Here is a 17,466-nt window from a genome sequence, read left to right on the forward strand (position 1 = left end):
ATCATAACTCTGTAGAGCATGTCTCAACACGGCGAAATGAATGAAATTTCCCTTTGCACTGGGTAAACCAGTTATCCCAAATCGTCATCTGGTAGCAGCAGGAAGGAATATCTGGGTGTATGTCAGCTAGCAGTTGGAGAAGTGTCTTTCTTTTATTGAATTTTACTTAGGAGAACAGGAATATTGCAGTATTTTTGCTTCGGATTCTACTGATTTCTTTTTTTATTATTTATTTATTTATTTATTTATTAATTTTTTGCATTAGCTATAACTAAGGCAACCAATAACATTTCCCTGGACTGTCACCAATAAAAGTATATATGTGATAGTTTTACCTTCTATTTTAATAACAGGGATGAATAAATATGTTTTACTGTCTACACTGCAGCCAATAAATTTGAGAAATGTGCTTATATACCCAGAGTTAGGGAGGACTATGAATGCATGAATCTATGTGTTGACCATGACTGTTTTGACAAAGACCATTTGAACTGATGCTGCTTCACATCACACATCCCATATTCTTTTATGATAAATATGTTCAGTGATTCAGTCTCTATAGTTCCCCTCCATCTAACCACCTTGATATAAAATTTATTTTCAGTGCTTCCTCCATGAGAAGATGATGGGATGTGTTTTGACAGGATTGTAGTTTTTCATATTTTCTAACTGATCCTGTGTCATTACACTTCATCTCTCTCCTCACAGAGTGCTTGTCTGTAGAAATCTATAAAGAACTGCATTCTCACCTTGTTTCTTTTCTCATGAAGAAACGCTTGCAAGCAGAGCGCGCAAACACACACACAAAAGTAGGTCACCTTGATGTGTGACACTGAGCTCAGCTGGTAGAACTGAGCGTGTGCGTATTTGTGTGTTTTTGTTTACGCACCCTTGCAGATTGTGTTTTGTCCTCTTGTGTTCCTCTATCTGTCCTTGTAGCCTCAGAGAGTCTAGTCATTAGACTAGCTCTAAGTCACTTAGCCCAAACCCTAATTCCATTACAAGACCTGAAGTTGGATGTGCTCACAGATATTTGTGCGTTCACATCAATACATATGCTGTGCAAGGCTGAAAGGAGCTAAGCCGAGGAGATTTGATAAAGTGAGTGAGGACATGATGAAGAAGTGTAAATAACCGGGCATGGGCTGTCATCCTGCAGATCCATGGGAGCATTTGCATAGAGGGAATGGGTCCAAAAATCTATCAGCAGTGACAAACACAATGCTGCACAGGGACTATTATTTCTATCTGTGGGGCTCCATGAGGATAGGTGAACATCCTTTTACCATCTAAACAAACTGAGGAGTCCTTCAGCCAGAAAATCCTTGAACACCACAGGGAAGAAAAGGCCAAGGGCAGTTCCAAACCAGAGTAGAGGATTTGCGCACGCTACACTTTGCACACACAAGCAGTTCTTCCCCTGTCCTGCCACAGAACCTTACTATTGTAATGGGCTTTCTCTCTAATTGGTTGCACTCTGTACCCTGCATCTCATAAAACCAGTTGCAATTAAAATGTGATCATTAAATGATCTTTGAGAACACATGTGTCCACTTGGATAAGTCAAGCAAGGGTAACTTTTCTCATCCTTGCTTCACCAGTACTTCACCACCTTGACTGCTTAAGGCCAGCTCCACTCTGTGTTAATGCATGAAAAAACACACAGACAAAACTGGCCAAAGCAGGAGGAAGCAGGAGTGCCTGGAGAGAACCCATACAGACACAGCAAGTGCCACATATAAAGGTCCTGGGTGCTGGACAACAAACCTTGTCATGTTCCCCTTATTGTTCCCCTTATTATCTAGCCCTGACTTTTAGTGTCCTGGCTGCATACAGCAGTAAGTGGAGCTGATTTTGAAAATGGAACAATGACAGATAATCTGCTGAAACTGGCTCTCACGGAGACCAGCTGTCTGTTTAGATGATCATTTTGGTTTCCAAATGGAGTTAACCACAAAGTGCGTGCTCCTCGCGCACGCAATTAAATATGGAAAACATTCCCCCATAGCTTAAACAGTGTGTGTGTGTGTGTGTGTGTGTGTGGTGGTGGTGGTGGTGGTGGTGGTGGGGGGCACAGAAAAGGAAAAGGCCAAGCCAAACTCCAGAAATGGGAAACTCTTTCATTTGGAGTCCAAATGAATGAGTTGTAGACCGACACTGTGTTTGGCCCAACCCCAGATGACTGTAGTGAGAGGAAACGCTGATGACGACAGCGCCTAAGTCGGCAGCTGGAGACGACAGGCTGCCGTAGTTTGGCGCTCTGGTCTGTCCGCACGGTGTCCACATCCAGGGGACCGCGGTGGTGTGTGTCTGTTTGGGGTTGCGTATGGTTGGGGTGTATTTTTCTTTTCTTTTTGGAGATGCATCCTCGCATCTTTTGAAGCGTACTGAACTTTGCAGCCCAAGGAGTCACAATTAAAAAGTGAAGTTTCATTCACTAATAGTTTTTTTTTTTTTTTAAAGAAAAAGAAAAAGGAAAATGTCAGCGACACACCTAAGCTCCCCGGCGCCGAACCAGAGCTACCTTTCCACGGCCACCTACGAGAGGAGCGACCCCTCGGAGGGGAGGAGGCACATCCGCCTGCTGCTCTTCGGCTTGTGCGTAACCATCGCCGCGGCCACCTTCGCCGGGGGGGTCTACTCGCTGCTCTCCCTGCTGCGGATGAGGAGGAAAACCTCCCTGTGTCTCATCGTGGCTTCCATGTCTGTGGACGACCTGCTCAGCGTGGTGCCTCTCTCCCTGTTCCTGCTCCTGCAGTGGGAGGCGGACGGAGGTGGAGGGTCGGGCAGCCTGTGCACTTTGTCCGGACTTCTGTACGTGTTCCAGGGGCTTTCCAGCAATATGAAGGCTTGCCTCATAGCAGCCTACACTTTTTATGTCACCAAGCGGTTCGGAGTGCTCCAGTCGGTCCGCCGCCCCGTCAGAGTGATGTGGGCGATCGGCGGCGTGTGGGCGGTCAGCCTGGCCGTCAGTGTGTTACCTTTGTGCGGATGGGGCAGCTTTACGCCGGCCTCCCTTGGCTGTTTCCCCGAGAGTGACAGTTTTTACATCCTGCTGCTTTTCTCTTTATATTCTCTGTGCTTCTGCGGCTTGTTGGTCTTCTTTATCCCCCTCACCTACCAGCTGCTGTGCTCCAGAGAGCCCCAGAGGACTTTACTGTACTCCAGGTACCTGGAGATGGCCAGGAGGCTGAGCGTCTCCGCTCCCCTTTGTGATCTCCAGTCCTTCTCCCGGGACAGTCTGAGCAAAAGTTTCAGTGCCTACAACGAGCTGAGCCCGAGCTCATGTCTGTCAGAGCTCAGGGACAAGGAGGACAGCGGCCTGTCCCCGCTGTCCGTCAGCGGACGGAGGACACCGGCCGTGGGAGACACACCAGTTGTGTTTGCACAGAAGCGCTTCTCCCTGATCCTGGCGGTAGTCAAAGTGGTTCTATGGATGCCGATGATGGTAAGCCAATGTTAGAGGAGCTGATGCCAAATGCAACTCCCTGAAAACCTTCTGCCATTTAACCAAGATGCTCGAAATATTTCTCTCCTGACACAGCCCACTTCCTGCTGACTGATGTTAGCCGTTATTTCCAATGCAAGCCTTGATGCTAAACGCTGTTCAGTTTGAATGGAATGGCTTTTCAGGCGACTTAATCGGGTTGTGGCTCTTATTTTGTTGCTTTTATATGGAAGAGCAGCAGAAGCAGTTTGACCCAAGTAAAAACTTGTGCACAATCCACTATTTCAGCACATGCATCTCCAAACCAGATCACCATTTTCGGTGTTGTTTGCATGGAAAGCTTTATACAGAAGTTGCAGAAAGTTGGACTGACAGTCTCTTAATAATGTACTGTGACAGAAGAAAGAATTGTAGTTAGTTATTCCTTTGTCAAAAAATAGAGAAGAAACTAGAAATCCTTACTCAATTCCTAAAAGGCAGCTTTCATTATTGACTTGTGCAGTAAAATACTTACACACACTGAGTGGTGCTGTTACAAGGTTTGTTCTTGCAAAAAGGTACATTTCAGGTGAAAACATTCATCACTGCCTGTGCAGCCAGCTCACAATTACAGTAAAACATAACTGGCATTCCAAACCTGTGACCCTGAAAATCAGCGAAAGAACCAGAGATGATTATTACCAAAAAAAAAAAAACAAAAAACTGGACAAATCTGGAATTTTCTTTTGGTAGAAGTGATTTTATATATACGTATATATATATTCTTGAAAAAGCAAACAAATGTAAACAAACTTGTTTCTGTTTGCCGATACAGATACGATCATTTACTAGAAATGTGTAATGAGGTCAGTATGCTGCACCACAAAGCACTCAGTATGTACATTTCCAAATAAACCATATCCATTTATTTATTTATTCTCAATTTGAAAACGACAACAACAACACATATACAGTCCATTAGTGCATCTGCAATCATTTTGGATTTTGACTCAAATTGCATCCAATAAAAGGAACGTCTACATCAAAGAAGTCCTGTATCTAGGAGGGATATCTGTAACATCTTTCTCTTCATCCCTCTCCCTCTCCCCGTTTCCTCATGTATATTGAATTAGCCTTCAGTGAATTGGTTTCCCCTTCCCTTTCATTCACAGACTTTGGTTCTGGTGCGCCATGCGCTGAATGCACGTAGCTCTTCCCTGGAGACCCTGAGCTTCTTTCTCACTCTGCTTGCCCCTGCGGTCACTCCGTTATTCATGCTGTCTGAACGCTGGATCCACATGCCGTGTGGCTGCTTCATTAACTGCAAACAGGATCCAACACATGAGCCTTCAGGTAGACTGTGACATAATGCAAATTTAGAACAGTGCACCATTTTCTAGTGTTTTTACTAAAGGAACATTTTTCCCAGTGTAATGCAGAGCATTAAGCTGCTCATTTTTCTTCTTTGGCATCAGGATGTCATGAAATTATTCTCTTTGTTACAGCGATGAAAAGAAAATTTGAGTTCAACCTGTCCTTCCAGCAAGGCTATGGTGTGTACAAATTGTCTCACGCCACCCCATCTGGAAACAGTCCACCCGCTGAGAAGCAAGCTTATAACAGCCTCTTTAATAGTGATTTCCCTAATGCCAGCCTCGATGCACTAGGAAGTGTTGGGCTCTCCAGCCTGCTACCTGATTTTGATTTCAGCACTGCGTGCCCGTTGGACAGCTCCTCCCAGGCAGACCTTCTTTCGGAGGGGGAGGCCGCAGGAGGAGAGGTGCTGGCTGAAAGTCCCCCACTTCCACATGAGAACCATGGAGATGATGAGGACTTCCAATGCGACCCTTTGCTGCCTTCTCAACACTTAAAGCAAGATCACAACCTCACAGATACGTCGTCGGTGTTTGAGGGTCCAGAGAGGAGGCTGTCCCATGAGGAGTGTCGGAAAATTGAGCTGACAGACTGGGAGTGGTGCAGGAGTAAATCAGAGAGAACACCCAGACAGGTAGGCCACTGCCTCTGTGTCCTTATTGGCTGGCAAAATTTGATTCTCTTAAACTGTCCAAATAACATCTGCATCAATGTGATTAAGGATTACATTTTATTTCAAAGGAAATTGAGTGCTTTCTAAGTGCAGTGAACAGATGCAGACACACACAACGAACAAGGATCAGGTGTTTACATGGCCGGTCTGTGTGAATGCCTGTCTGATTTCCTGTGTTGGTCCTCATCTGTGTCTTTGTGGGTTATTTTTCTTCATCTTTGAATGTGCCTCCTTATTCTCAAACTGACAGACTGGGAATTGTGCATGTGATTTTCGATATAATGGTTCAAATCCCCTCTCTCTTAAACTCTCTACTCGTATCTCCTCTTCCTGCCTATCCTTATCTGTGCTTAGCCCTGATTGTGTCTGAATTATAGAGAAATTGATCAAGATACTGTCAGTAACGTATGACATTCTGTCTTTCAAAACCAAATATTCCTTCATTGCCACTCCACATATGGCACAGATCTGTTCATTGATTCATTCTTTTTGTATGGGGTTTTAGAAGCTCTTCACAATTGCTGAAACTCTCCTTCACTTCTCGACCTTTGTCAACCTCTTACTCTGACCCTTCTTCAACTTCCATTCTTTTGGTAAACATAATCTTTTAATTGAAAGTCCTGGTGCATTCGCCAGCAATTAGGTATTTAGTAGGAGTGTAACGATTAATCGATTTATATTGTCGCGATCCAACTGCATGGATCTGTGCTAGGCAAATTGGCATTCCAGATGACATATATTCATTAAAATCATGTGAAATGGTAAAGAATTGGTTTTCATCAATATTTGGAAACTGTACATTGGATTTAAGCTTAGCTTGGCTCGTTGACGCTGGTAACCATGGTAACTAGCAGTCTGGGCTAATTTCGCACACAGAAGAGTACCGACGGAGTAGCTGAACACATTGACCGGCTTTATTCAAACATCACAACACAGGACTTCTCGGAGTTTCATCACACTGACTATAAAGCTTACAGCGACTACAGCTGGCGTTACTTCTCACACCATTCACCGGAGAGAGGGACAAACACACTTCTCTGCAAGCATATACACATCACACAACACAACACAACATGGCTACCTGCTGGCTACGTCACACGTTAGGGCCACCTGCTTAAAGGGGAATGCTCAGGTCACACTGCGCAGCGGCCATGAGACTCAGGACAGAAGACCCGGAGTCTGATCCCCTGAAGTGGAGCTGTGTGGATATTAACCAGCCGGTTTAGCACAATATCTCATGTGCCACAAGTACCAACATACATTTCTATATAGTTCCCCATTTCTGAACATATTTTGTGTTTGTAAACCTTTCATCATCTAATCTCTACAAAAAAGAGCTGTTTGTCATGTTGGAAGTAGAGCAGATTAGAGGGTAAAGGTGAGGCAGCATGTCTCTGTATGTCTTATTGTTTGTCTGTTGTGTGAGTGAAGCATGTAAGTGAATTTCCCTCAGGATAAATAAAGTAGATATCTATCATATATACCATATATACCAGTTAATGAAATGTGAAACTATATATAATTATTTCACTATTTAATTAATTTATTAAATTTATTTCATGATCCTGTTGCAGCGCTTCATGAATTTATTTTATCTGTCAAACTCCCCCCCCCGCCCCCCCAAACAAATGGTTTGGCCACGGATCCTTCGCTAAGCCCCGCCCCCCTTGGTTACTGTTGGTATGCTAGCCTGTTTTCTGTTGTCTGAAGTTCGGTAGGAAAATGTCCAGTCAGCATCAGTCCGGTGATCAGAAAGGAAAAGAAAAAAAGAGAAAGAAAATAAAGGGTTAAGAAAGTTCTAAACAAATGTTTAAAAAATGTGGTGACGGTGAATTTGGGACGAGAAACGTAGAGCAAGGTAAGAAACAACGGAGTTAGCTTGTAACATAAGCTAACTGGCTAGCTCTAGTGATGAGGAGTTGGACCTTGTTGTCAGTGATGTCCACAGAAGACATCCAAACTCTGGCTACAAGCTAATGTGTGCTCCAGGTAATAATACGGCCACGATGTATGATGTAGAATGAGCCGATCGTTATGAAGAAATAATCCAGGTAGGATGAGGATTATACATCATGGCCATATTCTTACCTGGAACACGCACAGAGGTGTGCGTGTGACAAAAACAATTAAAAATTAAAAACAATGAATGAGTAATGTTAGACTAGCGCAAAAGTAGCGAGTAAGTGAGTATCAATAGAAATGTAGTGAAGTGAAAGTAAAAGTGTCCGACAAAAAAACTACTCAAGTAAAGTACAGATACTCAAAAACTGTACTTAAGTATAGTACTCACGTACATTTACTTTGTTACTGTCCACCCCTGCTGATTGGCTAGTGATGTTAGTTTGGTTGCGTTACTCTCATTCTATTGACTGGCTCACTCAACTGACTGCTCAAACCTGACTATATCCCGCAATAACAGGTTTGTGTTTTTAATGTTGATCTTTTTTTAATCGCAGTCCAACAAAACAACAATTTTATAGGCAGTGAATGAAAACTCAGCAGAATGCAGTTTTGATTTTTGTTTTCACTTTGCACAGCTTTGTCTGCCTAAATCTGTCTTTGGTTTATGAATGTATTATTTGCTAAACCACTCAGTTGTTGCTACGTCAGGATACGACAAACACTAAATGTAAACAATGAAGGTCAAGATGGTTCCCTGGCCACTAATCCATCATTAATCCATTTCTGTCTTACTTTTTGACATCACATGCTCTTGTAATACCAGAAGCTTAATTCTCTCTATGTTCTGTTGGGCCCATTTTAATTGTTACACATGGACAAAGCAGCCGAAGATGAATGACTATTGTCTCCTGGGATTGAAGATACGAGACAAAGATTGGAGATCAACCTCATTCTGAACAGCACCAGCTTTTAAATTGGCAACACCGTTATTGTGACTTTTAGAATGCAATGAATTTGTTGCAAATCTCCAAAACTAACTGGGTCATGAAAAGATTTGGGAACATGCATGCACACATGTGCAAACTCTGGGTCTCTCATCTTGTCTGCCTCTGCTCTGCTCATAAGTCTGAAATGTTTTGGTTTGGAAATCACTAGAGGGGATAAAATCCGTGGAGCATGCATCTGCAGCTTGGCTTTTCCACTCACTTTGCATCATGTATAAGTCTTTGACACTTACTGCTGGCTTAAGTGTGTGTGTGTGTGAGTTTGTGCATATTTCTGTATATATTATATTCCATTAGGCCTTCCTCAGTGATTTGTGTCAGTAGATACATGTACAATTACAATGACTATACTCACTAACAAGCATGAAAGCATATATGCACACACATATACACGCAGCAATAACAAAATGAACCTGCACAGATTCAATAGCCCACTTTACCTAAACAACAGTCACAAAAGAAATAAAGATCAAACACACAAGGTAGGCTTGATGAAATAATGTCTGTTTTAAATAGTTGTTTGGTTGATTTATAGTGTTTCCTGGCCATGTTTTGTTCCTTTTTTAGCAGGCTAGATGTCGTTATACAGTTTCTCTCCTCTTTACTGTCAGTCCTTCTGGCCTTCAGCACCCACAGGGAGAGGTGGAATTGCGGCTTAAAGACATCTTTACCCTCTCAGTGACTTCAGACTGTTAGCAACCACAGAGCAGAGGGCTCATTCACAAATCCTCTCCCAGGGGGCAAAATTGAGGTCTAATGTGCATTCAGATGCAGGAAACTGAGGGCCATATACCTTTCTGAGAACAAACCCAACACTGTAAACTGATGTGGTCTCACCAGTAAAACTAGAAGGCTGGAAGGCTTGTTCCTAAACAGACAGGGTACCAAAGGACAACTATAATCATTATACCGAAGGATATAAAAATATCAATATAAAATATTTTTAGCGTACTTATTTGAAGTAGGTGCTGTGTGTTAACACAAAGTCTACTAATGTCTATGTAAAGATTTATGCAAATCAATGTTGCAGATATTTAGCAATTTCACTGGATAAATGGGAAACATTTGAACTGCTTGTGGTGCAAGATAAAAGTCAGTGGGTCCCAAATATTCTGAGGATACATCATCTGAGTCCTGTAGATATTTATTTATACATTTTGTCAAGTTACATCTATTTTTATCTATTTCTAGTTGACATTTTGCAGAAGAAAACATCATGTTGGTGTAAGAGGAAAAGTGGCTGATTGCTACATGAGTAGGGAGTAGAATCAGTAAGAATCAGGCTCTGGGCACAATGAATGGTGTTTGAAAATATCATGGCCAAGAAACCACATATAAATTAAATGTTGAATTAGTTCTGTCTGAAAGAAAAAAGAAAGAAACTCTTTTCTGTCATGTCAAACATTTGTATATGAAAATGATGAATAGAATTACAAAAAATATAATGGAAAAAAAAAAAACAATATAGCAGAACACACATACACAGTGTACTACCCACATTGATGGGTTCTAGGATTATTTGATTATTTTTATCCACTTGACAATGAGTTTTTTTGCTCCCCATTGTGGTCATTCTCCCTCTCTTTCTCTCTCCCACTTCCTCTCACTTCACTCAGTTCACAATAATGCATAGACAATAACGGGAAAACAGACAGAGTCAGGGCGGACAAGAGATTGACATCCTCTTTGTTTCTCCTGTGCGTCGTAGTCACAATTAGATCATTGCATCGAGCTACTCTAAATAATTTAGAACACTTAATGAGGCCTGCCACAGCCTCTGCACTGTTGCACCACAGGATGCTTCTTCTTTCCCCAGCCAGCAGAATACCCTTTTTGTTTTTTTTTATCAAACCCTCACTTTGCTGTATGGTGAGGTGAAGTAATCTCTTTGAAAACAATATTAAAGTGGAAAACACGAAATTTGATTAAAAATGTGAGTGGTATAAATGAGCTATCTGGTTGCCAAACAAAGGTAAATGGATAAGAAATTTGATTGATGCCTTTTTTACTGAAATTCTGTTATTTACATTAAATCAGTAAAACTAAAGAATCTGACAACAGCCAAATGGCTTTTAGATGGCACATCATTCTTTTTTCTGCAAACCTAGAAGCTTTGTGGTAGCTTCAATATGCGCAGAGCCCAAGCATTTAATTTTACTTGCACAATTCTCTTGACATGACTGTTAAATGCTCTTGGGAGAGAAGTGGTTGGTCAACATCTAGCTGCCCTTTACATAATGGCTGCAATCTGAGCTCAGTTACATTCAACAGACCTTGCAACAGACCTGCTATAAAGCACAGTGAGCAGCCAATGTATGTTAAATTATAGTATTCACAAGGAACACGACCTGAATCTTTTCTTTGGTTGTCCCATTCAGCGGTCGTCGGGTGGTCTGTCAGTCCCCTTGTGTGCCTTTCAGGGCACTGTATCTCTGCAAGCACCCACAGGAAAGACCCTCTCTCTCTCCACCTATGAGGTCAGCAGTGATGGACTGAGAATCTCCCCAAATAATGCCAAGAAGGTAAAAGCCCAAGACATGGTTCACTTCCTTTGATTTACTCCTCATTGTAATTACTCACTGCACTGTGACCTGTTTTCTAAAGTCGGAATGGGATTTTAAAATTTTCCAACGGGCTCATTGGATTATTTGGTAGAAAACAAAGTAGTAAACTAAGGGATTGGAGTATTGTCCATTGTCCACTCTAATCTAAGAGAAAACACAATCAGACATCCATCATGTTTTTATTTAATATAGCAAGCAATTTAGCTCAAATCAGTCTGTTCACCGTGACTGGCTATGCATTACTTGTTTCATAAATCTTTCTCCTCCTTCAAGGTGGAAGTGTATCGCTCCAAATCAGTTGGCCACGAGCCCAACGCAGATGACCCAGCGTCAGGAAGCTCGGCCAGAGATGGAAATATCAACAGCATAGAGATGGGCATGGCGATAGGAATGGGGATGGGGATAGGGGCAGTGGCGGGGGACACCAACGTCAAGATCCACCTTGAGGTTCTGGAGATCTGCGACAATGAGGAGGCTATGGACAGTGTCTCTATCATCTCCAACATAAGTCAGTCGTCCACCCATGCTCGGTCGCCATCGCTACGCTACTCCCGGAGGGAGAATCGTTTTGTCTCCTGCGATTTGGGGGAGACTGCTTCCTACTCTCTGCTCATCCCCAGCAGTGGCAACCCAGAGACAGAGCCAATAAATATCACTATACCTGACACTGTGGAGGCTCACCGTCAGAACAGCCGACGGCAGACACAGGAGAGCTCAGGATATCGTGAGGAGATACAGCTTCTCAACGAGGCCTACAGAAAGAAAGCTGGAGAGAGTGAAGGGTGACGGACATACAGGATGATGAGGAGGTGACTCTCAAAAGGAGGTTGAAAGAGACCCTCTGCCACCAAAGACGAAAGACAGATTTCCAAATCACTCTACTTTTACGTCTCTCTCCGCTCAGACAAAGAGCTGACTGGTGACCCACGCTAACTCTACTATAATAGTTTTTCTGCTCTTGTACTTCCCCTTCAGATAACATTACAAGAGCATCTGTAGATCACGTAGAGATAAATTAACGTGAAAAAACAAATGGTAGTTAAGTGGTGTAAGCAAACAGAGACAGGGACAGAGCCAAAGGAATGGATGGAGAGCATAGAGACAAACAGTACTGTAGATTTTTACCATATGGCAGCCTGTCATCATTAAATAGATATATTCAGCAAGAAATGCATTTAGACATAAAAGAGGAGGGGCCTCAGTCTGGTCACATGTCTGACATAAAGCTGCTCTACGTCATCGGTGTTTTGGCTCTCAGGGGAGGGAGTCACCTGGCCCATGTGTCTGACTCATCTTAGTGTGTGTTGTTGTGCAGTTTTTGTGTGAGATGTAACCCTGCCCGTAAGGATGAGGCCCCATGTATGAAAGTAATAGTTTGTGACATCAATTGCCAGAAGTATTTAAATGTACCCCTTGGAGGAATGCGTTCAACCTGCATATTTCTTCTAACTTAGAGCAAATAAACCCCTCACACCCAGCGGCTATGTCCGTCATGTATTACACAATTAATCCCCACTATATTTAGAGAGAGACCAGTATTCCTGCTGAAAGTCTAAAAAAAGAAAAAGAGAGTCAAGTCTTTGAGGGAGAGTACAAGTGATTATTGAAGAAGAGGTTGAGGGGATACTTATGCAGAGCAGTTTTCTGCCTCATGCACATTCAGTGCAATTTAAATGAGTGACAGTGTGCATGTGTGCATATTTTACTGGTGTAGGCAGCAAATGAATGTACATTACAGAGCCACTTTGGGGAGAATCTCTCTGCCCATCCAATCAGTGAGCCAAAGGGGTCTCTCTCTCTCTCTTCTGTTCTGTTGAATACATGCATACATTAAGGACTGATATCAGATTTTCATTGATAGTATTACGCATTTCAGGACAATTTTGAATGGATATACATGGGAACATCTTTCAGCAGCCTTTATTCATCCTCACTGATTCCATCAGTTTATATTTTATGCACACTGACGTGTGCGTGCAAACAGAGAAATAGTAAAATAGCTATTGTTGGGTAATTTTTAAATATGTATGTATTTAAGTTTATCTTTAAGTGTTGTCTTTTATACATCAGCGACAAATCTTAAACACATCATTGGCACTCCGTGGACCTTATTTTCTGGCTTTTGAACTGTTCATTGTGTTTACTGTGTACTGGTTAATGGTGAGCCCTCTTCATCAGCTGCAACATGTCCCTTCCTCCTGAAGAATGTTGTCATTAAAGATTCCTAGCAGAAAATTGCTTCAAACAAGGTTGCCATGCATTTCTGCTCTGAGTGTTCCTGGGCAAAATGTTAAAGAAAAATAATGTACAGGCATATGAATCATAATGAACATGAAGATGTATTCAGTGTCAGCCATGTCATCTGCTAATGATGCCACAGCTTTTCTGCTGAGCGAAGTGGAAGTAATTAAATCATCTACTTACTTTCATTTTTGAAGAGGAGTCGGCTTCTAGTCAAACAATCTCATCAACCATGTTGACTAATAAACTGTTGTTTGCCCAAGAAACTGCACATTAGCTGTAAAAGAGCATTCATGCTTACTCGTTCATGGACCCATAAGGTAAAACACAAACTGCTTATATTGGATTCTTTATTACAGAATAAAAGCAAATAAAGTGCAGTAATTATCAACTCAAGAGATTGACCTACATGGAGTGCAACCATCATTGGCTGCTGTGCCCTTAGGTTGTCAGTAATGTGACTAATCCACAAGTGCTGTGTGCAACAGTGTGTGTATATATATATATAAATATATATATATATATATATTTATCAGTAACAGTATCTGTGATCGGCCATAAAAACAGATTTCTTTTGTTTAGAAAGCTTTCAGAAATAAATCGTTTTATTTTTTTAGTGCCTGCAGACATTGTGAGATTAGTTTGTTGCGGGAGAGAGACTTGAAATAATTGGAAAATATGAAGAAAAATAGAAGAATGGGCAAAAGGCAGCAAAATAAAAATAAAAATAATATAAACCCTGCAATTATCAAAGGCTTTGACCAACAACCATTACTAATCATTTATAATGTCTCTCTGATTCACAGGCTGTAATTTCTCAATGACATAATGTTGTAACAATAAGGTGAAGAAAAGCCTGCATTAAGATTGACATCAGTGTTACATGCATCTTCAACAGGAACTCAATCCATAATTGACAATGTAAGCCAACAACGGTGGGGGAGAAGCCAATATGTGTTGAAACATTATGCCTTCATCATGCTTTCACTTAGGTCAGAGATCATTTGTATGCATCACAGGTAGCAGTGAGTGTATGAAAAGAAGGTGTGCAGAAGAATGGCACGTCACCAGGGAGATACAGAGAGGAGTAGTGGGGTGGTGGCGGCGGCTCGGAGCAGATGAATCAGGCCTTTTTCCTTTCATATGCTTTAGCTTTCACGACTCATCCACCAATGCCACCTCACCTCAACATCATTCTCAGTGTGTTTTTACACTTTCCTCCACCAGTTTCTTATTATTTTCCTGCGCTCTGCTCCAGCTAATTCTGAAGCCCCCATTTGTTTCTCTTAAAACCACCAGCTGAGATGTTGAGAGATGTCATATGCATCAAAATAAAGATGCAGCCAGAAGTATTAGAAGATGAGGTGAAAGCCGATGAGTCACTCCATGTTCAAACAAAGTTGAGTTGTCGTGATCAAGGTTGATTTCTTTTCAGACTGAGTCCTGCTCAGTGAAGTGAAGCCTCAAAATGTTTTTGCCAAAGTCAAATATTAATACTTGGTGCCACAAAAAAAACTTCAATAAAGTAACTGAAACAACATTTCACATAAACAAAACTTGCCATTCACAGAAAGTAGTATTTAGTAAACATTTAATTTCAATTATTAATTAATTTTTGATCCTCCTTTGCTCTATGTGTGCGCTTGTCTGTGAGGGCAGCTGGATTCCCTTCATTACATTACATTAAGTGTTTGATGTTCCATGAATATGTAAAACCTACACAGATTCTTCATTTCACAGTTGATAAAATTAAACCTATTTTGTCCTTGGATGTTGTGATTACTGTGGTGATGAAAGAACAAGAGCGTGCATTAGAGTAAGAGAGTAATTTAGCCCTCCTGTCATCCTCAAATGTAACAACACATTTTATCCTTGGGATCAATCTGACTCCAGGGATAAAGGGATATCTACCTCCAGAAAATAATTTAAATTAAATCATTGACCAAGTTTTTGTATTAGGCATTTTTTTATTCATGGAATACATAAATTTATTAGCAAATTTCCTCTAGCAGCACCATCTGGTCAAACAGCTTGGGGTCAACTGGAAGAACATCAATGCGCGCAAAATGTGTATAGCAAATCGAAAAAGCGTCATCATCATCATTTTACGCTGAATCAGTTGTCCCGCTCTGTTAAGAAAAGTCATGAAATATGAAGCCAAATAAGTCAACTACAATTTTTAGAATGCTAAACATTGAATGGGGCCAAACTGACCCCAAGGTTGATAAGAGGATTAAAAGCAACAAAGCACAACAACACCTACTCAGCAACCTGACATGGGCAATATGCACAAATGCCATGAATGGCTCCCCGACACCTTTCATCCCTGTTTCTATTCTCTTTTAGTGTGCTTTGTTCTTCATGGGACTAATTGGGTGTATATCTCTTTTACTTTGGGTAATTATGAGAGGAGGTAGGGAGAAAAAGAATGAGAGAGAGACAATAAGAACATCTCACTCATTCAGAATTACATCTAATCCATTCATGTACTGTAGACAACTTCACATGCCCAAAAAATTAAACAATCTGAAATCAGTGTTATTACTCATCACCACAGCTCTGAAATCATAAGACTGCTCGTTTTAGTGACTCACATATTATGATGTGTTCACTGTAAAACGGGATTTTTTCTAGAGCATTCAGCCTAACTTGAAACAAGTGATGTAGTTAAACTACCAAAAAACAAACAAACAAACAAACAAAAAACCCAATCAGATAAGTGTATTAAGAGAGGAAGTGTTTTGTTGGTTTTTGATTATATAATCCAGTATATTTTCAGTTAGAGAGCAATACACTGGTGCTGGATCAGTTAGAGTAATGTTTTATCATTGTAATAGAAGCTATAGCTTCTTTACAAATTTCAGGCAAATGCTTTAAGACATTTTGTAGAGATTATTCACCACGACATCCACAATACAGCAGAGTCAAAAACCTTAAGGTGACACTGTCCAAAGCAGTCATTGTACATCTTTTTCATTTTCTGCTGTAACCTTTAATGCCACACAGCAGGTCAATCCCAAATGTTCTGTTGAGCTGGGGGCAGGATGAGTTGGTTACAGTTACACTGAAAGCACAAACTGTCTCTTCAATATTTAGTTTTAGTTTTAGACCAATGGATACCCAAAACGTGGATTAAAAATGGATCCACACATGTTCAGAATTGAATTCTTTCGTTGAATTCACAACATAAATTATGACACAGGTCTGTTTTTTCGACCATAGTATGTTTATTGCATTTAACAACGAAATAATTGATATGATTGTGGATCTCAATCATTCTTGTACCGGTATTTAGCATTCAGTTATTAGGCTTTGCATCTGGAACAGAAAAATGTAATTTGGACATAATCAACATATCTGTAAAAAATGGGAAAGAATTCATTTGATCCTTGAATAAATGTTGAAATGCCAAAGTCTAAAACGTTCACTGATTTCAAAATATTAAAGAAACACTGAGCTATTATCTGCTACAGATAAGGTTGCATGACGAAAAAGGCTATTAAAAAATAGAAGATAAACAGAGTGGAAAAATGAGCCCAGTTTGCAGCAATGTCCTAAAATAAAGATATAGGATTCATAGCAGCAAATTGCTCAGTCAGAGGCAGCAGCTGTTTTCGTGATATTGCTGAAGTCTTTATTTTAAAGTGCACGATGTATCCATCTGAAATTACACTAATTCCCTTATGTGTAGTTCTTGTAATAACAGCAGCAAGTATATAGTTAGGTTCAGAACGTCTGTGTCAGAGCTGTTCCTCAGACTGGTGGCCTTGATGCTGCATATCCTCCTGTCTGATGGAGGGGGGGCAAACAGTCTGTTCGCAGTGTGATTAGAGTGCATCATGAAACAGGAGGCGTTTTCCCATACCCGCTGTTGTAAATGTCACTGATGGTGGGTGGGCAGCTGCCAACAATTATCTGTGCGGTCTAACAATCATTGTAAAGCGTGCTGTCTGTACCAGAAGTAATACTGCACCAAATGATGAAATAGGAAGTGAAAATGTTCTCCACCGCACCTGGAGAAGAAAATGAGGATTCCTCTATCTGCTCCAGAAGAAGAGCTGGTGGACCCTCGTCACTACTTAACAGTGATGTGGGTAACTAAGTGGAGGAACAACTGCAGAGAACTGTGTATAAATTAGGTTATTTGGAAAATGGAGCAGAAAGCCCTCAGTTTGAAGCATCCAGGACAAAAGGGGAATCCCCTCAGGTCCTGACATGTCATGTCTTTCTATTGATAAATTTAGTGGGGACTCTGCAGGGAAAACAATGGAAACATTTTTC

At 41.2% G+C, this 17,466-nt stretch overlaps 1 protein-coding gene across 1 annotated transcript; it reads left to right on the forward strand.

Annotated features, from left to right (window-relative positions):
• The first annotated feature begins 2,479 nt into the window (after positions 1–2,479).
• LOC115053202 (probable G-protein coupled receptor 149) lies at positions 2,480–11,730 on the forward strand. Its single transcript, XM_029517770.1, has 6 exons — positions 2,480–3,448; positions 4,600–4,780; positions 4,933–5,435; positions 10,759–10,902; positions 11,218–11,281; positions 11,357–11,730. Exons 1-6 carry the CDS (start codon positions 2,480–2,482, stop codon positions 11,728–11,730), a joined length of 2,235 nt encoding a protein of 744 aa, XP_029373630.1.
• The last annotated feature ends 5,736 nt before the right edge of the window (positions 11,731–17,466 follow it).

Source organism: Echeneis naucrates, chromosome 13 (assembly GCF_900963305.1).
Source record: "Echeneis naucrates chromosome 13, fEcheNa1.1, whole genome shotgun sequence".
NCBI lineage: Eukaryota > Metazoa > Chordata > Actinopteri > Carangiformes > Echeneidae > Echeneis > Echeneis naucrates.

What these genes read in the sequence shown, in the direction of transcription:
- LOC115053202 (XM_029517770.1), top strand. Translation starts at nt 2,480, where the DNA reads ATGTCAGCGACACACCTAAGCTCCCCGGCGCCGAACCAGAGCTACCTT. An exon ending in TTCTATGGATGCCGATGATG is followed by an intron (nt 3,449 to 4,599) that starts GTAAGCCAATGT and finishes TTTCATTCACAG; the next exon opens with ACTTTGGTTCTGGTGCGCCA. An exon ending in CAGAGAGAACACCCAGACAG is followed by an intron (nt 5,436 to 10,758) that starts GTAGGCCACTGC and finishes TGTCCCATTCAG; the next exon opens with CGGTCGTCGGGTGGTCTGTC.